This window comes from Hemitrygon akajei, chromosome 7, assembly GCF_048418815.1.
Source record: "Hemitrygon akajei chromosome 7, sHemAka1.3, whole genome shotgun sequence".
NCBI classification, from domain to species: Eukaryota; Metazoa; Chordata; class Chondrichthyes; order Myliobatiformes; family Dasyatidae; genus Hemitrygon; species Hemitrygon akajei.
Genome location: NC_133130.1, coordinates 33404332 through 33429461, shown reverse-complemented (window position 1 = coordinate 33429461; position 25130 = coordinate 33404332). Strand labels below are relative to the sequence as shown.

The 25130-nt window shown below is 41.2% G+C and overlaps 1 protein-coding gene across 1 annotated transcript in view; it reads right to left on the bottom strand.

Annotated features, from left to right (window-relative positions):
- Window positions 1-25130, bottom strand: part of LOC140730332 (ALK tyrosine kinase receptor-like) — a 1251709-nt gene that overhangs the window by 341781 nt on the left and 884798 nt on the right. Inside the window, exons 7-8 of the mRNA XM_073050601.1 lie at window positions 17534-17683; window positions 5136-5236 (exon numbers count right to left, since the gene is read on the bottom strand). Coding sequence (XP_072906702.1) covers window positions 5136-5236; window positions 17534-17683 — 251 coding nt within the window. The remainder of the gene's footprint in view (window positions 1-5135; window positions 5237-17533; window positions 17684-25130) is intronic.

Below are 25130 nucleotides of genomic sequence, written 5' to 3'. Positions count from 1 at the left end.
AGGATAGCGAGAGGAAGAATAAAGGACAGGTGGGGACTACACGGTTCCAGAATATTAAGTGCGTAGTAGAGAAAGGTGAGGCGGAACAAGTGATAAGGAGGACATGTGTACAGAGGGATGGTCTGACAGAACATGGAGTTAAATGTGCAGAAAGAATAAGTAAATTTAGGAAGGACAACAAAATTCTAGGGGCGTATAGCCCGATGGGAGTTCGGGGAGCTGGGTTAAGCACAATAGGCTGAGATTCAAACAGAGAGAGGAGAAATGGGCTAAAAATTCTATATCTGAATGCACGAAGTGTCAGAAATAAGGCGGATCAGCTTGAAGCTCAGGTGCGAATGGGTAACTATGATGTTGTTGGGATAACGGAGACATGGCTGCAGGGAGATCAGACCTGGGAAATGAATGTGCAAGGGTATACGTGCTATTGTAGGGACAGAAGTGTGGGCAGAGGGGGTGGGGTGGCCCTGTTGGTGAGGAATGAGATTCAGTCCTTTGCAAGGGGGGGACATAGGATCAGGAGAAGTAGAGTCTGTGTGGATAGGTTTGAGGAACAGTAAGGGCAAAAGGACCCTAATGGGTGTTGTCTACAGGCCACCAAACAGTAGTACGGATATTGGGTGCAAGTTGAATAGGGAGTTAACATTGGCATGTGGCAAAAGTAATGTCGCAGTAGTTATGGGGGATTTCAACATGCAGGTGAACTGGGAGAATCAGGTTGGTGTTGGACCCCAGGATAGGGAGTTTGTAGAGTGCCTAAAGGATGCATTCTTGGAACAGCTTGTACGAGAGCCGACCAGGGACAAGGCTATTCTGGATTTAGTGTTATGTAATGAACAGGATTTGATAAGCGATCTTGAAATAAAGGAGCCATTAGGAGTTAGTGATCATAATATGATAAGTTTTTATCTGCAATTTGAGAAGGATAAGGGCAGCTCGGAGGTGTCAGTGTTGTAGTTGAACAAAGGAGACTATGGAGCCATGAGGGAGGAGCTGGCCAAAGTTAACTGGACGGATATCCTAGCAGAAAAGACAGTGGAACAGCAATGGCAGGTATTCTTGGGAATAATGCACAAGGTACAAAATCAGTTCATCCCCCGGAGAAGGAAGGATTCAAAGGGGGGAAAGGGGCCACAGTGGTTGACAAAGGAAGTCAGAGATTGCATAGCATGTTGAAAAAGGAAAAAGGAAGTATGACAGAGCTAAGGTGAGTGGGAGGACAGATAATTGGGAAATTTTTAAGGAACAACAAAACTTAACTAAAGAGGCAATACGGGGAGAAAAAATGAGGTACGAACGCAAGCTAGCCAGGAATATAAAGGAGGATAGCGAAAGCTTTTTTTTTGGTATGTGAAGAGAAAGAAGATAGTTAAGAACAATGTTGGGCCCTTGAAGAATGAATTGGGTGAAATTGTTATGGGGAACAGAGTTATGGGCAGAAGAATTTAATAAGTACTTTAGATCTGTCTTCACTAGGGAAGACACAAGCAATCTCACAGATGTATGGATGGGCCAAGGACATAGGGTAACAGAGGAAATGAAACAGATTGACATTAGGAAGGAAACAGTGATGAGTAGACTGATGGGACCGAAGGCTGACAAATCCCCAGGTCCAGATGGTCTGCATCCTAGGGTACTAAAGGAAGTGGCTCTGGAAATTGCGGATGCATTGGTAATCATTTTCCAATGTTCCTTAGATTCAGGATCAGTTCCTGAGGATTGGAGAATGGCTAATGTTATCCCATTTTTTAAGAAAGGAGGGAGGGAGAAAACAGAGAACTATCGACCTGTCAGCCTAACATCAGTAGTGGGGAAGATGCTAGAGTCCATTATTAAAGATGAAATAGTGGCATATCTAGATAGCAGTGATAGGATTGGGCCGAGCCAGCATGGATTTACCAAGGGTAAATCATGCTTGACTAATCTATTGGAGTTTTTTTGAGGATGTAACCAGGAAGCTAGACAAGGGAGATCCAGTGGATGTAGTGTACCTCGATTTTCAAAAGGCATTTGATAAGGTCCCACATAGGAGATTGGTGGGTAAAATCAAAGCTCATGGCATTGGGGGGGGGGGGGAAGACATTGACATGGATAGAAAACTGGTTGGCAGATAGAAAGCAAAGGGTAGTGGTGAATGGGTGTTTCTCGGAATGGCAGGTGGTGACTAGTGGGGTGCCACAGGGCTCGGTATTGGGACCACAGCTGTTTACAATTTACATCAACAATTTAGATGAAGGCATTGAGAATAACATCAGCAAGTTTGCTGATGATACTAAGCTGGGTGGCAGTGTGACATGTGATGAGGATGTTAGGAGAATTCAGGGTGACTTGGATAGGCTGGGTGAGTGGGCAGATACTTGGCAGATGACGTTTAATGTGAATAAGTGTGACGTTATCCACTTTGGGAGTAAGAACAGGAAGGCAGATTATTATCTGAACGGTGTAAAGTTAGGTAAGGGAGAAATACAAAGAGATCTAGGAGTCCTTGTTCATCAGTCACTGAAGGTGAATGAGCAAGTGCAGCAGGCAGTGAAGAAGGCTAATGGAATGTTGGCCTTTATTATAAAGGGAATTGAGTACAAGAGCAAGGAAATCCTCTTACATTTGTACAGGGCCCTGGTGAGACCACACCTGGAGTATTGTGTACAGTTTTGGTCTCCAGGGTTAAGGAAGGACATCCTGGCTGTAGAGGAAGTGCAGCGTAGATTCACAAGGTTAATTCCTGGGATGTCCGGACTGTCTTACGCAGAGAGGTTAGAGAGACTGGGCTTGTACACGCTGGAATTAAGGAGATTGAGAGGGGATCTGATTGCAACATATAAGATTATTAAGGGATTGGACAAGATAGAGGCAGGAAATATGTTCCAGATGCTGGGAGAGTCCAGTACCAGAGGGCATGGTTTGAGAATAAGGAGTAAGTCATTTAGGACAGAGTTAAGGAAAAACTTCTTCTCCCAGAGAGTTGTGGGGGTCTGGAATGCATTGCCTCGGAAGGTAGTGGAGGCCAATTCTCTAGATGCTTTCAAGAAGGAGCTAGATAGGTATCTTATGGATAGGGGAATCAAGGGATATGGGGACAAGGGAGGAACCGGGTATTGATAGTAGATGATCAGCCATGATCTCAAAATGGCGGTGCAGGCTCGAAGGGCCGAATGGTCTACTTCTGCACCTATTGTCTATTGTCATTCTGACAGGTTGCATCAGTGTCTGGTATGGAGGGGCTACTGCACAGGACTGAAAGAAGATGCAGAAGGTTGTAAATCTAGTCAGCTCCATCTTGGGTACTAGCCTACAAAGTACCCAGGACATCTTCAGGGAGCGGTGTCTCAGAAAGGTAGCATCCATTATTCAGGACCTCCAGCACCCAGGGCATGCCCTTTTCTCACTGTTACCATCAGGTAGGAGGTACAGAAGCCTGAAGGCACACACTCAGTGATTCAGGAACAGCTTCTTCCCCTCTGCCATCCAATTCCTAAATCTTTGGACACTACCTCACTTTTTTGTAAATTAAAAGTATTGCTGTTTTTGCACGTTTTTAAAAACTATTCAATGTATATAATTGATATACTTGTTTATTATTTTTATATTGTTTATTATTTTTTTTCTCTCGGCTAGATTGTGTATTGCATTGAACTGCTGCTGCTAAGTTAACAAATTTCACATCACATGCCAGTGATAATAAACCCGATTCTGATGAAAGGTCTCAGCCAAAAACATTGACTGTTAATTCCCCGACATAGATACTGCCTGACTTAGAGTTCCTTCAGCATTTTGTTTGCATTGCTCGAGGTTTACAGCGTCTGCGGACTCTTTTGTGTTGAGCCTGTCAGCCTTACATCAATAATAAGGAACCTTTTTTATAGAGAATGGTGCAAAAAAAAAGCCCCAAAGAAAACATGCAGTGAGTGGCAGTTCTGAGGGTGGAAACACCTTGTTAATGAGAGAGGTCAGAGGAGAATGGCTAGACTGCTTCAAGCTGACAGGAAGTCGACAGTGACTCTAATAACCAGGCATTACAACAGTTGTGTGTAGAAGAACATCTCTGAATGCATACAATATCAAAACATGAAGTGGATGGGCTACAGCAGCAGGAGACCACACACATACACACAGTGGCCACTTTATTAGGTACAGAATGTCAATGAACTCGTAAAGTTTCTTGCTTGCGGATTACTTCTTGGAGGGATGACCAGTTCCCGGATATGCCCAACATGCAATATAGTGAAGATAGTGCAAGCATACTGAACTGTGATTTAATCCAAGACCAACAAAACATAAAAACAGTTAGAATATATTTTATTTCCACACGATGTCTGCTGGATTGATCAGGTGTGCAAAGAAAGGGAAAAGTTGGGAATGAGAGCCCCATTTACACAACCATACTACAGAGAGAGTGCAGAGGAGAATTACAAGGATGTTGCCTGGATCGGAGAGCATGTGCTATGAGAATACATTGAGTGAACTTAGCCTTTTCTCCTTGGAGTGATAGAGGATGAGAGGTGACCTGATAGAGGTGTATAAGATGGTGAGAGGCATTGATTGTGTGGATAGTCAGAGGCTTTTTCCCAGGGCTGAAATGGCTAACATGAAGGGGCATAGTTTTAAGGTGTTTAGAAGTAGGTGCAAGAGGGACGTCAGAGGTAAGTTTTTCCACACAGAGTATTGGGTGCATGGAATGCACTGCCAGCGAAGGTGGTAGAGGCGGATACAATAGGGTCTTTTAAGAGACTCTTAGATAAGTACATGGAGCCTAGAAAAATAGAGGGCTAATGGTAGGGAAATTCTAGGCAGTTTCTAGAGTAGGTTACATGGTCCGCACAATATTGTGGGCCGAAAGGCCTGTAATGTGCTGTAGATTTCTATGTTGCTATTCAACTGCACTGCACATATTCAGATCCTGAACTTTATAATACTTTAACAGAAGCTTCAAATTATGTATCAAATATCTAGCTGAAAACTGCCAAGCTACTGAAATTTCTGACACTAAAGATTCTTCTGATGGAAGACTACATTTATTCGATACTTCGCCAAATAAGTGACTAGTTATGGATTCCAATGTAGAAATGATGGAAATAAATTGATTAGGGTGATTCTTCTATTTAAAACTTTAAGTAAAATAGAAGCAATGTACTTGCCTCACAGGGAGCATTCCTAATAGGAGATGGGAAAATCATACTTCTCAACTCATTGAAGTCAGTTGTCTGGGTCTCTCTGGTGTTGAGGAACAGAAAATGACCTGAAGGAAAAAGAAGAGAAATTAATAAAAATAATTGGTACCTTTGGTAGGTTATTATATTTGTTTACCATAGCCAGGGTACTGATTTCAAGGTAGCATTCCATCCAAGACAGCTCCTGTTTCTCATTACTCTCACTGGGCTCTCAACTCCAATAGCTTTAGCTACTCTAAGCAGTAAATCTGCTTGGAGGGGGGTAAGTGGGGAGAAATGGTTTCGGCAATGTGGTACATATCTAGTTACTAACAGGTGTGGAGATGAATATGTGCATAGTCGAAGAAGTTCTCCTGAGAATGATTTTGAAGACAAATTGGCAATCTTGGCTTATCTTTTTAAGCACTGTTTGCATGCAGCTTCTCCTTTACTGATAAACAAATTATACTACATAACAATAAGTTTTCTCCCACAGTACAAGGTTCCTTTTGATTGAATTTTGTAAGGATTGAATGCGAATATTTGGAAACTATTTATGGGAATCCATTTAAAATGAGCATGTCATTTGGAGTTTTGAGGTTCATCCTTTCGCTCTCTGTACATAAAACCTTAAAGCAGAAAGAAGTTTCCATATTTATGTAAAATAATAATTGACATATGCATTTAAAGTACAATAATTGTAAGACAAACATAGCGACCACTTCAGGTATAGCAAGTTTCCAGAAATAGCAACAACCAAATTTGTTAACATTAGTGAATATACCAGAGATCTTAAGTAAAAACAGAAAGTGCTGGAAACAATCAATAAGTCATGCCTCGCCTGGGGAGAGAGAAATAGAGTTAACATTTCAAGAAAAAATAATCAGTGATCTTTCTTTGATTTGCTTAACCGTGACGTTGAATAATTACTTTCTCCCCACCAGACCAGATTGCATCCAAAATATTTGGAGGACAGATGACTTGCAGTTTTATACTTGCAGCAAACTGACAAGGCATCATGGATGTGTATTCAGAATCTTACGTCCATGCCATTCACATTGCACTGAATAAATTCAGCAGAGGGACAATACTGATAACTTTGTAAACAGAAAAATATAGAGTTTATTTGCTTTGCAAGTTACATTTTTTTTTACAATTTAAATAATATCTTGAACTCTGGTAGATGAAATTCTCTACTGCACTAGCTTGAGATTTTCTGATTGCCAAACTTTCTCATGGTCTCTGGAACCCAAATGGTTCATTTTAGGTGACTGGAATAGATTGATCATTGATTGGAATGAATTGATCACATAACAGGGATGCCAGAGAGAGGTGGCGAAAGTGGAAAGGTGGATAGTTGAGGAGGGGACGGTGACTAGGGTTGGCCGCTTGGTTTGGAAGTGGGACCATGAAGATTTCAATGCACTTCTGAATGAAACAGAAAACTAGCCCATATACTTCTGAGCAGGGTAAAGATATTTATTTTCTTTCTGGCAACATAGACTGCAGGCAGTTTCCAGATCTGGTTTCCTAGCATGCATGCAAACTGCCAGAAGCTTTTTTTTATATAATAGCAATTCCTGACGATATGGCCTCGAGGAAGCATTAGCTTATTTATTTGCATCAGGCAAAGGTCTAAACAATTGTGTTTGTTGCTTTTCCAGATAAGGCTGGAGTCCCAATTCAGGCTTGATAGTTCCTGCCCATCATTTTGAGAAATTTAATAGGCCACTTAGCATCTGAAAAAATGTACTGCCCAGTTAAATTTATGGGCTATAACACTGCAACAGCTGCTTTAATGAATCATATGTTATCGTGGTTAGTCAATTTTTCATACACAGTATTAATTGGCTGCCCCAGATTCCATCAGGAAAAGCAGCCTTTGGAAAGTCACCTCTTTCTGCAGGTGTGCAGACACTGTTGGAAGCAGTCTAAAGCATCTCGAAGCCAACCAGATCCTCTGACATTTACCCATAAGTACTTCATAAGTACAGTTGTTCAGATGAATCACATTGGAAAACCCATTAGTTGTATTAAACCACGCTGGAAGCCAAAAAAATAATGAGACCTGGCGCATAAGTTTATGGAAGCTCAAATGCCAACAATTTATTAAAAACCTGGTACAGCTGTGAGTGTCCTTCAGTTCACAATAAGCAGCCAATCTGCAGATTCACATTTTTCATGAGAAGGACGGGAAGAGCAAAAGTACACATTCTCCTGTGTCATCATGAATTTTGAAAGAATACCGTTGTGTTGTGCAAAGGTGGGTAAACATCACAATATATGTTTTGGAATTTATTAGTTGCCATGTAGCTGTGTTACAAGACCTATCGATGTATTCAAAATCAGCCACTACATAAACAGAGAACGTAGGACAGTATAGCGCAGGAACAGACCCTCAGCCGATGATGTTTGTGCTGAACTTTTATCTGGCCTATATATTTAAATCACACATGGCAAACAATCACCACTAAATAGGTGCACAAATTAAACAATTAATGCGTTACATCTGACGACGATGACCTGATTTCATTTTCACTATATTGATTGCAAAACATTGGCATTCACTGTCATTACAGCATACAACAAAATAAACAGCTCACGGACTTTTGTGCCTGTTTTCTGCTGCACTGTTTTGTGACCTTCACTAGAACAGAACTAAATTATTCAACTCTTTTGAATCCACAAAATTACTTTTTTTTTGCAAAAATACCCTTAAAATATTAGGGTTTTCTGTATGATGTCTGAGTTTTTCAAATGGAGTTGTAAACTTATACTAAAAAACTCTTGTAAGTGGTTTGTTATTCCCATTGTTAAACATATCTATCAAATTCTACATTTTCTTTTGAAGAGTTTATAAGAGAGTCATACAGCATGTAGACAAGCCTTTTGGCCCAACAGTACCATGCCAACTAAGATTCCCATTCGCCTACAATTGGCTCACATCCCTCTAAAGCTTCCTTGTATCTGTGTGAGTGCCTTTTAAATGTTGTTAAATGTACCTGCCTCAGCCACTTCCTCTGGCAGTTGATTCCTTTGACTGACCATATTTGTGTGAAATATTTGCCGTTCAGAGAGGGCTGTAATATTTCTATTTCTACCTTAATCATAACTGTGGGACAATATTTATTTAAATACAGAATATAGAGCATTACAACACAGAACAGGCCCTTTGGGCCCACAATGCTGTGTTGAACTTTTAACTCATTCTGGGATCAATCTAATCCTATATAGCTCTCCATTTTTCTATCACTCATGTGCCTGTCTAAGAGTCTCTTTCATGCCCCTAACGTATCTGCTTGTACCACCTCCCCTGGAAAGGCATTCCATGCACCCACCACAGTCTGTAAAAAATCTCTAATATCCCCTCTATATTTCCTTCAATCACCTTAAGATTATACCCCTAAATAGCCATATGATACATGTATAAAACATTTGCTAAAAATTAAGCAATATCCAATAAAGTTAAGAAGACTATACCCCTTTGGATACTGCTGGGCAGATCATAGCAGCAGCAGCCAGACCCGAGAGACTGTGGCTGGCTCGGAGGCTCCAATGGGAAAGGGTAATGTCAGGCAGTTACAGGGGACTTGATAATTAGTGGGACAGAAAGGACCCTTTGTGGCCACAAAAGGGACACCAGGATGGCGTTGCCTCCTGGCTGCCAGGATATCTGAGCGGCTGCAAGATATTCTCAACGGGGAGTGGAAACAACCAGGAGGTCGTGGTGCATTTTGGCACCAATGGCATAGGCAGAAAAGGGGAAGAGTTCGGAAAGAGGCTGAAATGAAGGAGCTCAGAGATTATGATCTCCAGATTACTCCCTGTGCCATGGGCTAGTGCAGGTAGGAATGGAGTGACAGCATTGATGAATGAGGGGTTTCAGAGATGGTTCAGTGGGCAGGGTTTCAAGTACTTGCATCGTTGGACCTTTTTCTGGTGAAGCGGTGAGGGACGGGTTGCAGCTGAACTGGAGGGGAGCCAGTATTCCAGCTGTGAGGTTTGCAGATGCTACTCAGTGTTTAAACTAGTTTTGCAGGGCGCTGGGAACTGGAGCCCAGGTCAGTAAGGGAAGGATCAGACCAGAAGGTAGATGTCAGGAAAAGTATAGAAAGACAAAAGTCAAAATAACAGATATGATAGGTCAGATAGTTTGAAGAGTGTATATTATAATGCTAGTAGTATTTTGGGTGAGGTCAGTGAACCTAGAGCATGAATCAGTACATGGAACCAGTGTTGTAGCCACTACTGAAACATGGCTGAGAGAGGGGCAGGAATGAGTGATTAAGGTAATAGGTGCTCGAAGTTTTATGAAAGACAGAACAGGAGGTAAAAGAGGGGAAGCAGATACAGTATTAATCAGGGACAATATCACAACTGCGCTCAGAGATATAATGGAGGGGTCAGACACTGAGTCCATATGGGTGGAACTCAAGAATAGAAAGGATGCAATCACGCTGATGGGACTATACTACAGACCCCCAAAGCCACCGCGACATTGAGGAACAGATATGTAATCAGATTAAGGAACTGTGTAAAAATAATAATAGGGTTGTTGTCATGGGGGGATTTCAACTTCCTGAATGTAAACTGGGACCCTCTTAGTGCAAAGGACTTAGATGGGGCTGAATTTGTTACGTAGATCCAGAAAGGTTTCTTAAATCAATATGTGGATGGTCCATGGACAGGAAGGGTCATACTGGATCTGATGTTGGGTAATGAGCCTAGCCAGGTGACTGACCTTTCACTGGATGGACAGTTAGGGAACAGTGAACACAACTCCTCATCTTTCAGGATAGTTATAGGTAAAGATAAGTATGGTCCTTGTTGGGAGGGTTTTAAAATGGACTAGGGAAATTACAAGGACATTAGGCAGGATCTAAGAAGAGTTCATTGCGAACACCTTTTCTCCAGCAAGTCCACATCAGACATTTGGAGAGTCTTTAAAGATCAACGGCACAGTGTCCAGGAAAGGTATGGTAGAAAGAAGGGTGGGGATGGAAAGATAAGAGAACCTTGGATGTCCAGAGAGGTGATGAATTTAGTCAAGAAGAAAAAAAGTATGTAAAGCTTTGGAAGTCAGGATCAAATGGATCACACGAATAGTATAAAGAAAATAATTCAAGAAGGGAATTGGGAAAACCAGGAGAGGCAATGAAAATTCCTTGGCAAGTAGAGTGAAAGTGAATCCTGTCATTCTGTACATACATCAAGAATAAGAGGATAACTAGAGAGAGAACAGGATGGCTCAAGGGTAAAGGGGAAAACATTTACTTAGATGCAGAGGATAAGTGAGATTGTTAATGAATTCTTTGCTTCAGTATTTACCAAGGAAAAGGATATGGAGGACCAGGAGATCAGCATTGAGTGTATAAATACATTAAGGTGTTTAGAGGTCTAGTAGGAGGAAATGTTGGACTTCCTAATGAATATTAAGGTGGATAAGTTCCCGGGACCTTATGGGATTTAGCCCAGGTTATTGAAGGAGGCAAGAGACAAGATTATTGTGCCCTTGATCTGTATCATCATGTCCACTCTTGCCACAGGTGAGGTCCCAGAGAACTGGCAAGTGGCTAATATTGTTCCTCTGAGAAAATCCTGGGAACTATAGACTGGTGAGACTCACATCAGTCGTTGGGAAATTGCTGGAGTAAGTTCTCAGGGATAGGATATTTGAGCATTTGGAAACCCATGGCCTAATTAAGGAGAGCCAGCATGGGTTTGTGTGTGCCTGGTCATGCCTTAACAACTGGACTGAGTTTTTTGACAAGGCGTCGAGAGAAATTGATGAGGGTAGGGCAGTGGATGTTGTCTACATGGATTTTAGTAAGGTGTTTGAAAAGTCCCTCATGGGATGCTAATCCAGAATATTAAATTACATGGGATCAACAGTGAATTGGTTGTTTGGATTCAGGAATTGATTGCACATAGAAATCAGAGGGTCGTGGTTGAAGGGACTTACTCAAGCTGGAGCCCTGTAATTAGTGGAGTTCCACAGGGATCTGTGCTGGGACCTCTGCTGTAATGTGTATAAATGACCTGGATGAAAATGTAGATGGGTGCGTTAGTAAATTTGCAGATGATACCAAGGTTGGTGGAGTCGTGGATAATGTACAAGACTAGCAAAGAAAACAGCACGATATAGATCAGTCACAGAAATGTGCTGAGAAATGGAAGATGGAGTTTAATCCAGATAAATGTGAGATGTTGCACTTTGGCAGGGCAAATGCAAGGAGACTGTGTAAAGGTGAGGACCTTAACAGTGTTGTTAAGCAGAGACATCTTGGGATCCAAATTCATAGCACAAGTTGATAAGGTGATTAAGAAGGCTTATAGAACACTTAACTTTTATTAGTCAAGGCACTGAGTTCAAAAGAATTTATAGAACCCTGGTTAGGCCACATCTGACGTATTGTGTACAGTTCTGGTTGCCCCATGAGAGAGAAGATGCTGGGGCTTTGCAGAGGGTGCAGAAGAGGTTCATGTGGTTTAGAGGGCACGTGCTATCACAAGAGGCCTGATAAACCTGGGTTGTTTCTGTGGAGCATCAGCGGCTGAGAGGAGATCTGATAGAGGTTTACAAGATTATGAGAGGCTTAGATAGAATGGACAGAGTATCTGGTTCCCAGGGTTGAAATGTCTAATACTGGAGGACGTGCACAGAAGGAGAGAGGGGGTGAGTTCAAGGGCGATGAGGGGCAGAGTCAGAGATGACTGGAATGCACTGCCTGGTATGGTGGTAGAGATAAATACATTGGAGGCTTCTAAAGGACGTTTGGATAGGTGCATGGATATATGGAAGTTGGAGGGATATGGACATGGTGTAGGTAGGAGGGATTAGTGTTTAGGTGTGTTTGATTTGCTTCTTAGCTATTTTGGCACATTATTCAGGGCTGAATAGCCTCCTCCTGCACTGTACTATATTCTATCCTTCCTCGCTTGCGGTCGTTGATAATTCTTTAGCGAGATTGACCCCTCAACCTTCTTGATGACATCACTGCTGCTGTGTGCTCGGGATCTCCCTGAACTGCTGGCTGAAAGCAACTAGTATCAGAAAAGGGGAGGGGCATTTGGTAACAGCTTTTCTGCAAAGCTGTATGAAAGGAGAGATGATTAAGCAATGTGTGCTGCCTGTTGAGAGACAGGAGACTGCAGATGCTGAAATCTGGAGCAACAGACAATTGGCTGCATTCCAGCAGAAATCTGTTGGAGAGTCCCCCTGTGGGTTATTGATCCAAACATCTTTTCCATCATCAGATGATGCCTGGCCCTCTGAGTTCCTCCAGCAGGTAGCTTGTTGCTTGATCAGTTGGCGTAGTTTTGCGGACAGAGCTGGTTGAATGCAAAGGATCTACCACTCAAAAAATAAAATGAACAACCAGATAGACCAGCAGATAGAATTGTCGTGGACTGGTACAGACAGCTGTGAAAGTGCAAGATAAAAAAAATGTAATTTTACTAACAGAATTGTACATCAATAAACTGCTTCAATTCACTCTAATCACTAGCAGGTAATGCACCAGAGTAATATCAATATGATTGATTTTCTGTTCCTTGGAATGAGGCTTTGTGGCCTGTAGCACTGTCAAACGAAGATGATGAGCCCAATGTCATGGCGACCCAGTGAGTCCTGGATTGGGTCAATTCTCAGCCCTGATTGATACTGACATCATCTTTCATTCCTCCATTACGAAGAAAAATACACAGGCATGTCAACCTATTACTATCCACATGCAGCTCGTTAACTAAATGCCAAATGCTGCGGAATTGGAAATTGGATTATTCCAGGGCACATTCTTCTGCCCTTTCAACTGAAAGCAGTTGTCGATCGTGGAAGACTTGTAGTGGAGGTGAGAATCTTGTAGAGGTTTTGTAGAGATGGCTAAAAGAACTTAGAACAATTACAGTGGAAGTAATTTTGGTTTGTATGGCCAAGGAGTGACAGTGATGGTGGTTTCCAGTTTAAAATATCACTGGTGGATCTCAGCGACTTCCGGCTGGTGGCCGATGAAACAAGGTAAAAACTAAATACTTTGTTAATCACTCTTTTTCTGGCAGACAACTATCGTAAGCAATAGTCGGTACCGTCCCTTTGGACTTGGAGGCAGTTTGATGTGGCAGAACCGACTGAGACAGTGGGCCTGTGACTGAGAGTGAGGAAGGCTTGAGGTTCGATCGTTTTAAGCGTCGTGCTGAATCTGCAAGGTGGGTTATGAGCTGACTTGAGGTAGCAAGGTGCTTTAGCATACTGATTTGACTGAACTTGATGTTTGGACAGAGACTCAGGCGCGGGATTGAATCGGAAAGGCTGGTTACAGGCTGAATTGAGGTGGTGGGGTCTTGGCCTCAAGAGCATAAAGGCAATCGAACTTGATGTTTGGACATTGATTTAAGCACCAGACCAGTTTGAAAAGGTCAGGGTATCAGGACCAGAGGTGAGGAACAGGCCAGTTCAGATCACTGTTTCACGATTTAGCTCTGTGCTGAACTGTGAGACTCAAATATATATACACATTTAAATAAATATAAAAGACTGTCAAACATCCAATGTTCAGAGGAAAAAAACATATATGGGTTCTTTTGGGTTTCATTGCTCCATAGCTACCTGTTAGGAGATGAATCTGAAGTTTGTACAATGTATACATACTTTGATAATAAATTAATTAGGTGCCCATTAGCAATGCCATTAAAAATTGGGAGAGGTGTTAGAAATGGTTGCCAAAATCTCTGCAGAACTTGAGATCATGTAAGCTTCTGCTTATGGATTTTAGCATCAGATGTAAAAAGTGGGCAGGGGTTGTCAGGACCTTCTGCAGAGTTTGAGGGCATTTGAATTATTAGGAACTTGGGAAGGCCAATATATAAAGAAAAAAAGAGTAAGGTTTAAATGGAGCAGTATTTGTGTGTGTGGGCCAGGGTTACAATGGAGGACTTGAAGCTCTGGTTCAAGAAGCTTCAGTGAGCAGAGGCGGAGGCTAAGGCAAGTTTCTTTCTTATTTCACAGTTAGAGCAGTGGGAATGAGAGTCAGGACACCTTGTGGGACGTGGGAGGACAGGGAAATCTCCAATGTCTGTGACGATACCACCTTCGTATATGAAGTGCATCCAGTTGCAGATTCTTATAGACTGTGGAGATGGAGCTGGATGACAATTAGTTCATTTGGGAGATTGACAGGAAATACAGGGAGGTAGTTACACCCGAAGGGCAGAAGATAGGAAACTAGGTGACTATCAGTAGAGAAAAAGCAGATAGGCAGCCAGTGCAGGATACACCTTCAGCTGTTCTCCTGTACAGGAGCAGAATTAGGCCATTCTCGGGTTGTGCCCTCAAGTATGTATAATACCACAAAAGATAAATATATTGTTTTCGATGCAATTGGGAGGAGACCTGGCAGAGGAAAACCACAGCAGAAAAATCACTGGTACTAGGTCGGATTCTGAGATTCAGGAGGAAAGGCAGGCAGCAGTACCAGAAGATTCATTGGTTAGGGGATGAGAATAAGATTCATGGATGGTATGTTGTCTTCCAGGTGCTAGCATCAGGGGCATCTTGGATAGAGTCCATAGCATTAAGGTGGAGGGTGTGCAGCCAAAATGTAAGGCATTGCATTTTGGGAGGACAATTCAGGGTAGTGAGCGGTGGGACACTGAGGAGTATGGTACGGGGGATCTGAGAATACAGATCTATAATTCCTTGAAAGTGACATTACAGGTAGATAGGGTTGTAAAGTGAACTTTTGGCACATTGGCCTTCATAAATCAATGTATTGAGTACAGGAGTTAGGATGTTATGTTGAAGTTGTACAAGATGTTAGTGGGATGTAATTTGAAGTATTGTGTGCATTTCTGGTCACCCACCTACAGGGAAGAAGTAAATAAGATTGAAAGATTACAGAGAAAATTTACAAGGATGTTGCCAGGACTTGAGGACCTGAGTTACAGGGAATGGATAAATAGGTTAGGACTTTATTCCCTGGAGTGTAGGGCAATGAGGAAAGACTTAATAGAAGTGTATAAAATTAACAGGAGCATAGATAGGGTAATGCAAACAGGCTTTTCCCACCAAGTTTGGGCGAAACTACAACTAGAGGTCATAGTTTAAGGGTGAAAGATGAAATATTTAAGGGGGAACTTCTTCCTCGGAGGGTGGTGCGAGTGCAGATGAGCTGCCAGCGGATGCGGGTTTGATTGCAACATTTAAGAAAAGTATGGATAAGTGTGTGGATGGAGACAGGTCTGTGAGTGGGTCTATAGAAATAGACGGAATAGTTTGAAATAGACTAGATGGGCCAAAGGGCCTGTTTCTGTGCCATAGTTCTCTATTGCTATGACACATTGCACAATGAATCCATTTGATTCATAAAATGGGAAGGGGTCATTTGATCATCTAGTCTGTCTCAGTCAATGACTCCCATGCATTTCTGAACAACATAGTCTTTTGCTGTGACCATCTTTATATGCCAATGTGCAAATCATTTCTGATGAAAGGTTATTGACCTAAAAATTTCTCTGTCCAAAATCCTTGCTTAATGTTTCCAGCAGTTACAATGTTTATTTTGTAATCATATAGTTTGTAATCATCCACAAGTAGAAGGTATTTTTACATATCCAACCTTCATAATTTTAAAAATGTTTTACAAGTCTGTTCACTTTACACCCTTTTCCTCCCCTCTCAAAAAGAACTCAATTCTGCTCAATATTTGTGGCCACCTAACTCTTTTAAATGCTTTCTTAGTAATTAACAGAACCAGTGTGTGGCCCAATAGAGCCAGAGTAAACCTCAGCGGGCATTGGATGTGAAAATTGTCCAGCTGCCTTAAGTCATAGGAAGCACAAAGGTTTGCTAAAGGCAAACATTTCAGCTCCAGGATATTCTTGAAGGCAATTCTTGCAGGCAGTAGGCACAGCTACCTTTACTGGCTGCTTCGATGTTTTTCCCTCTCCAGCAAGGTTGAAAAATGGGATTGCTTGCTGATTCCTGCACAGTAGTCCATTTGCTGTTTCTCAGATAATGAAGGAATCTGTGCTCCAAGCTAGAAATGTTAGGAAGCCGGACGTAGTCCAGGACAAAGCAGTGTTCCTGAGCACCATCTATTCATTCAATTATGTATTTCCTGCTTGCACCTCCTGTGAACCACAACTACCTACAGAATGAACCGAGGAAGGTCACCTGAACCCAAATGGCAGCCCGTGCAGAAGCTGGCTTCCCATCAATCTTACTTTCTGTTTCCAAATATTTACATGTCAAGATTTGCAGTTTAAATTCCTACACCCACGTTCATGGCATTAGATGAAATTACAGATTCTCTCCTTTGCAAGTGATGTAACACTTTTGATTTTCCTCCCAGTTCTTTAGCAGACTTACTGGGGTGAAGGAGTGGGGTATATTTATGGCAGTACGGGAAGTTGTAAAGGTTTAATATTACTAAGGAAGCTGGCTGCAATGTTCCTGGCAAGTTTAATGACAAAGTCACTGATGCTGTATATTTTTAATTCAAATTTCCCATCCAGTGAATGACCAGTTGATGATGTGGAGGGAATGACAGTTGGCAGGCAATCCCAGGCTTGGGACCCAGAAATGAGAGCACGGAGAATACTGGGGATTGTAGGTGTTCCACCTGTCCATAACCACGTAGGAGCAAGCGTGCAGAGAGCCAGAGAACAGGATACAAGACCAAGATGAGGCAGATTAGTAACTGGGCCAAATACTGAGAGTCTGCAGTTGGAGGCAAGAATAAAGTTTCAATTGCTGATGTGGAAGTACATGGTTGCTGGGTGGGTCACAAGGCTCCCATTGCTGGGTGGGACAGAAAAGGTTGATGGTCAAAGCTTAGGAGGAGGTTTAGTGAAAGTTTCAAATGGGAGAGGCAAGAGAGTTCAGAGTTGTGCAGAGGAGAAAAAGGAATCATGGGGGAGGGTCAAAGGGGCACTGGAAGCACTTATAATCCTCTTGACCCTAGTGGTGCTTAAAAGCTGAAAGAACCTGCAACTTTGGGATCATATCTACTTTGATTGTGTATCTGCTCACCTTCTCTGGCAGAGGATGACAAAATGGTGCCCACCACCCGATGGTACTCCAACTCCTGTAGGAATACTCTAAGAATTTATGAGCATTAGAGGTCATGTACCAGAAGAAGTTGGAGACATTCCTGAATCAATGTGAAGATGTATTGGAGAGATTGAAAACAGAGAAAGCACATGAGTGAGCTAGGAGGATCAATGATAATAAGTTTAGAAGAAGTGAACAAAGAAGGGATAGAGGGGGAGGGGGAGGGGGAGGGAAAGAGGATTAGTGAAGACATTACAACAGATGAAAACCTAGAATTAGTGCTAAGACATTCAGTTAAATGTCACCAGGTTCATTGATGAAATTTTATATCAGGTACCTTCTGAACTACATGATTTTCTCCCCAATTCTTCAACATTAGAATGACTTTCTTTCACTCTCCATGTTGGTTCATACATCACCGATGTAATTGACGACCACCCACAATCGCCTTCTTCGAAGGAACAGTGAGAGCCAACTGGCAGGTTACCTGGTAAAAGAAAGGCATTTTTGTTTAAAAGGAATGGTTGTTGTAAGTTACAGAAGCAGATGATGTGCTCTTAGCAAAATTATATCACTCAGTGGCAAGAACACACAGGAAGCACAGATCCAAGTGAAGAGAGATGAGTGAATTCATGAATGGATTGTTTTCAGCAATTTTCTTCATGCTATCATGTTCACAAAAAGCATTTTCACTAACAATTAGATGCATTCATCTTTAAATGGTCAATTTAGGATTTTTAGCAGGTAGCTAATGAGTGCTGGAATGATAATAAATGATGCATTGGGGTGATGTATATCCCAGACAATGGATTTCAGGATCAATTTCATAATGAAAACAAAAAATAACAGTGTGTGTCTAGCTCAGAGCTGGCCACCACATGACGACAAATCTAACATCGCCTCCTGTATCAGATATTGACTGACCTGTGGATTTCCACTTAACTTCACTTTTCTATCATTTGGAAATGTTTCATTTTGTCCCTACAAGTCATTCTATCAAAAACCATTTAATTTCTTGAATAGTTGAAAATGCACCAAGTTCTGCTGACTATTGCTCAGAACAGATATAGAGTCACTGGAAACTGTACGGAGATCAGATTTAGAATCAGATTTAATATCACTGGCAAATATCATGAAATTCGTTGTTTTGTGGCATCAGTACATTGCAATACATAATAAAAACTATGAATTACCATAAGAAATGCATAAAAGTATAAATTAAGTAGTGCAAAAGAGATCAACACAACGGTCACAAGTAATGAAGATGGTCAAATAGTAACTGCAAAACGTACTATCCAGAAAGAAGTCGAATAAGAAATTAATCTACTGCTATGTGAATGTAGGATATTATAACTCGACCTGGAAAACATGGAGATAAACAGAAGTAATTTCCAATTGTGTTTAAAGCATACACCAAAAAGTTTATGCATAATAATGTTTCAGATGCAATGCAAAAAATGATAGAAGTGTTCATAATATTGTTGGGTATTAATATGGGAGGAGTTATGATACGTTAGTGATGGAAGTCCTAACTTGAATTGCTTTTCAATTTGGCTTCCACAGGGCATTTGGCTTCCACAGGGCAAATAAAGAAATCCTTCAGATGCTTAGAGTACATCTCAGAGCTGTTGCTTTCCTTGGTAATGAGGGTTGTAACTGGTTATGAGATCAAATGAAGTGATAGCCAATAATGAACTTGCATTTCTCTAGTGTCTCAGTACAGCAGAAAATTTCAGAGTACGTACCGTTATTGACATAATGTTCATGTGCACTTACTGTTGTAATGTAAACAGATGGAGTTTTCAATTTGACAATGGTAATGTCTCTCAGATAGCAGAGATAAACACTTAATAATCTATCTTACAATCATGAATTAGGAGTAGACAACTCAGCATCTCAAGCCTGTTTCTCCATTTAATAAGCCTGAGCTCACTGATTGTAAATTCAGTTCTTCTTTCACATCTCCCCACAGTAACCTATCACCCTGTTACTTTTCAAACATTCTGTTCACATCCATCTTAAGAATATTCAAAGACTCAATTTGTCTGAGTGGACATTAATGCTCATGGTTCAATATTTCATGTCAAAACAAAATAAAGACAAATTGCATATTTCTGACTAAAACTATTACAATGCAAAACACATTGATGTTATTATATACAATATTAAAAGATGGTTAATTCCTCCCAGCACTATATCTAGCTAAAGTGTGGCAAATGGGTTTACATGCTTGACATCAGAATTAATATCAACGGCATATGTCATGAAATTTCTTAACTTTGCAGTAACATTATAATGCAATGCATAGAGAGAAAAAGAAAACTGAAATACAAACTATATAATAGTTCAATTAAATATGTAGTGCAAAAAAGGAAATTAAAAAAAAGATAGTGAAGTAGAATCCATGGGTTCAATATCCATTCAGAAATCAGACGGCAGGGGGAAAGAAGTTGTTCCTGAATCATTGAGTGTGTGCCCTTGGGCTTCTGTACCTTGTTCCTGATGGTAGCATGAGAGAGGGAATGTCCTTTATGGTGGAGGTCTTTGATGATGGACATGAATGTGTCCATTAATTTGCCACTTTATAAGGCAGAAGAACAAGGAGGGGTAACAGGACTAACTAGTACTCTGCTCTTTATCCAACTCCATTAAGGCATTTCACTGCCCAGAAGCATTTCCACTGTCCTGGGAAGACTGTGCATATGATAACCGAATGATGCAGTGGGTAAGAATAATATATTACAGTTCTGTAAAGAAACTTCAGACCAATAATATTTACTTAATTTATTCACTTTGTGTCATTTGCATCATAACACCACAGCTCTACACACCATCCTTGAACATCTGGAGGAGGAGGATCTTTTTGTGAGAATGCTACTCTTGGACTACAGTTCAGCATTCAACACCGTAATTCCCTCCAGGCTCGACAAGAAGCTGAAAGACCTCGGCCTTCACCCCGCCTTGTGCGGCTGAATCCTGGGCTTCAGATCGCCAGCAGGTGGTAAGAGTGGGCTCCCTCACCTCTATCCCTCACAGGAGCCCCCAGGGCTGTGTCCCAAGTCCCCTCCTTTACTCTCCGTATACCTATGACTGTGTCGCCACCCACAGCTCCAATCTGCAAATTAAATTTGCAGATGATACTACACTGATTGGCCTAATCTCAAATAATAACGAGGTAGCCTACAGAGAGGAAGTCATCACCCTGACAGTGGTGTCAAGAAAACAACCTCCTCTCAGTGCTGCAGAAACAAAGTTGCTGGTTGTGGACTACAGGAGGAAAGGAGACAAGCTACCTCCTATAGACATCAATGAATCTGGGGTTGAGAGGGTGAGCAGCTTTAAGTTCCTTGGCATAAACATCACTGAGGATCTCATGTGGTCTGTACATACCAGTTGTGTGGTGAAAACGGCACAACAGCGCCTCAGACGGTTGAAGAAGTTTGGCACGAGTCCCCAAATTCTAATGACTTTCTACAGGGGCCACAATTAGGAGCTTCGTAACTGGCTGCATCACTACCTGGATTGGGAACTGTACCTCTCTTAATCACAGGACTCTACAGAGTGTGGTTCGGACAGCCCAGCGGATCAGTAGATGTGAACTTCCCACTATTTAGGACATTTACAGAGACAGATGTGTAAAAAGGGCCCGAAGGATCATAGGATACCCGAATCACCCCAACCACAATCTATTCCAGCTGCTACTATCTGGGAAATGGTACCAAAGCATAAAAGCCAGGACCAACAGGCTCCGGGGACAGCTTCTTCCACCAGGCCATCAGACTGATTAATTCACGCTGATACAATTGTATTTCTACATTATATTGACTGTCCTGTACATACTGTTTATTACAAATTACTATAAATTGCACATTGCATATTTAGATGGAGATGTAAGGTAAAGGTTTTTACTCATGTGAAGAATGAAAGTAGTAAAGTCAATTCAACGTACACACTGGATTGGACTTCAGTGAGGTAAAGACCCCACTACATACACATACATGATCAATGGAAGGTAGTAAATAAATAGCCTGGATGACAGCTCCTGCTCCCTTTACCTCCACATTCAAGTGTTTAATTAAATATAATTCTTGGCGACTGGCCAAAGCAGTATTCAAGTTGGAGTTTTTAAAATGGACTTTAGGCAATTGAATCTACAAGGGAATGCTTCAAATGCAGGTAAAAAAAAATATTTTATTTCCTCCATGTCCAATATAAAATGTGGTTCCATCTGAACAAATTCATTTGGTTTCTCCCTACCTTAATAGGTCAGAGAGCAGTGAGAAAAATAAACGACTTATTTATTGATTGGGCCAGCATTTAGCGAAGGGTCAGACATACCTGTGTAAGCGTATGCTGTTAAATATCTTACTAGTACTTATAATCTAAATTAATGAAAACAAAAAAAAAATCCAGGATCTTTCTGACAATTACGAAGGAAGCAAATAGCGCACAGTTTGCAAAGCCTTTATCTGAAAGGCTTGACGCTGGAAGTGCTTTGGATTTTGAAATATATAATGAGATAGCTTGGGACCACCATCATTTCCGACTCTGAATTTATGTGCTACTGGTAAGCAGAATTTATACTTGTTCATTGCTCATTTGTACTTAACAGTAAAAATTATGTACCATTAATATAATGAAAATATAATGTGTACAGGGTGTTCCATACAGGGTGTACAGAAGAATATCTGAATCAACTGTTGAACAACAGGCTTTCAGTCATCACCTACAATACAGTACACTGTATTTGTATTTAAATTTTTTTAGGTTTTATGTAAGGTATGAAAATAGTCAACATTGTAGACTTTTTCTGGTGTTAGAGTTATATACAACCATATATATACTCGGCCCTTCTAGTCCATGCCGACGCTTATTCTCACCTAGTCCCACTGGCCCGCACTCAGCCCATAACCCTCCATTCCTTTCCTGTCCATATACCTATCCAATTTTGCTTTAAATGACAATACCGAGTCTGCCTCTACCACTTCTACTGGAAGCTCGTTCCACACAGCTACCACTGAGTAAAGAAATGCCCCCTCGTGTTACCCCTAAACTTTTGCCCCCTAACTCTCAACTCATGTCCTCTTGTTTGAATCTCCCCTACTCTCAATGGAAAAAGCCTATCCACGTCAACTTGATCTATCCCCCCTCATTATTTTAAATACCTCTATCAAGTCCCCCCTCAACCTTCTACGCTCCAAAGAATAAAGACCTAACTTGTTCAACCTTTCCCTGCAACCTGGGTGCTGAAACCCAGGTAACATTCTAGTAAATCTTTTTCATCGGTGACATCAGTTTCATCAGTGACGCTTCAAAAAATTTTATTCCATTATGTAGCGTATAAAAAAACCCACAATTAGCGTCATACACTTGCGCTGATGCTAGATTTTTGTGATCAGCAGATGTTTTAAAAATTTAATGCTGTGCCTTTTCTTAAATTTCTACAACCATATAGCTGAATATTCACAAATACCTTCTATTTTGAGTTTGTTGTGATAGATCTTTGCTTGTTTCATAATCAGTATACCGTTAAATGGCACGTTTACTTCGATGCTGACAATACACAGTCAACATCTTCAATTTTGCTTGATACAGTGTTTCCGTTTTTCATTGTCTTCTGTTTATTATATATGTAAGGTCATGTTTCCGAACTGGCTGCGGTACACAGAACACACATCACCCTGGGAACCTTCCCAGCACCTTGTAGGATTTTCTATTTTTGATGTCGTGTCAGCACACACAAAAATACTGATTTCAGAGTCTCTCGAATTTTGGAATTTCATTTAAGAGCTGCTCAACTTGCACCAAGTAATGACATTAATGGCAAGTTAAATACAAAACAACTGCAAATTTATACACCATCAACATCCAAGGGATTACCATTAATTCGCAATTCATTTGGTCCAACCACATAAACACAAGAGCAGGTCAGAAAGTGAGTAATTTGTAGTAATTGACATCTCACAACACTCCAAGGCTTGTCCTTTATCTACAAGTTATGCTAAGAGAGTGCTGGAAGTCTCTTCACTTTTCTCAGTGATTGCAACCCTGGCAACAGCCAAGAAGCACGATGTCAAAAAGCTCCAAAACCTGATCCTCTATACCTCCCTCCCGCAACTGGATCCTAATCGGAAGACCATAATCTGTATGAATCATAAGTAACATCTCTGCCTTGCTGACAATCATCACTGGTGCACCTCAGGGATACGTGCTTAGCCCACTGCTCTACTCTCTCTACATGCATGCCTGTGTGGCTAGGCATAGCTCAAATGCCATTTATAAATTTGCTGATGATACAGCTATTGGTGGTAGAATTTCAGACGGTGATGAGAGAGGGTACAGGAATGAGATACATCAGCTAGTTGATTGATGTCACAGCAACAACCTTGCACTTAACACCTGTAAAACCAAAGAACTGATGGCAGACTTCAAAATGCATCAGCTGAGGGGACACACGCCAGTCCTCAGAGTGTCGGAAGTGGAAAGAAAGAGCAATTTCAAATTTCTAGGAGTCAGTATCTCTGAAGATCTATCTTCAACCCATATATTGAAGCAGCTACAAAGAAGGCATGACAGTGACTATATTTCATTAAAGAAATACGGTATCTCACCAAAGATACTGTGGAGAGCAATCTAATTGGCTCCATTACCTTCAGGTAAGGGGGTGGGGGCTAATGCAGAGACTTGTAAACTTAGTCAGCTCAATCATGGACACTAGCCTTCATAGTATCCAGGATATCTTCAAGGAGTGATGCCTCAAAAAGGCAGCACCCACCATTAAGGACCTCATCACACAGGACATGCCTTATCCTCATTGCTTCCGTCAGGGAGGAAGTACAGGAGCCTGAAGGTACACGCTTAGTAATTCAGGAACAGCTTCTTCCCCCCCACCATCAATTTCTGAATGGACATTGAACCCATAAACGCTACACCAAAAATGATAGATAGATAGATAGATAGATAGATAGATAGATAGATAGATAGATAGATAGATAGATAGATAGATAGATAGATAGATAGATAGATAGATAGATAGATAGATAGATAGATAGATAGATAGATAGATAGATAGATAGATAGATAGATAGATAGATAGATAGATAGATAGATAGATAGATAGATAGATAGATAGATAGATAGATAGATAGATAGATAGATAGATAGATAGATAGATAGATAGATAGATAGATAGATAGATAGATAGATAGATAGATAGATACTTTATTCATCCCCATGGGGAAATTCAACTTTTTTCCAATGTCCCATACACTTGTTGTAGCAAAACTAATTACATACAATACTTAACTCAGTAAAAAATATGATATGCATCTAAATCACTATCTCAAAAAGCATTAATAATAGCTTTTAAAAAGTTCTTAAGTCCTGGCGGTTGAATTGTAAAGCCTAATGGCATTGGGGAGTATTGACCTCTTCATCCTGTCTGAGGAGCATTGCATCGATAGTAACCTGTCGCTGAAACTGCTTCTCTGTCTCTGGATGGTGCTATGTAGAGGATGTTCAGAGTTATCCATAATTGACCGTAGCCTACTCAGCGCCCTTCGCTCAGCTACCGATGTTAAACTCTCCAGTACTTTGCCCACGACAGAGCCCGCCTTCCTTACCAGCTTATTAAGACGTGAGGCGTCCCTCTTCTTAATGCTTCCTTCCCAACACGCCACCACAAAGAAGAGGGCGCTCTCCACAACTGACCTATAGAACATCTTCAGCATCTCACTACAGACATTGAATGACGCCAACCTTCTTAGGAAGTACAGTCGACTCTGTGCCTTCCTGCACAAGGCATCTGTGTTGGCAGTCCAGTCTAGCTTCTCGTCTAACTGTACTCCCAGATACTTGTAGGTCTTAACCTGCTCCACACATTCTCCATTAATGATCACTGGCTCCATATGAGGCCTAGATCTCCTAAAGTCCAC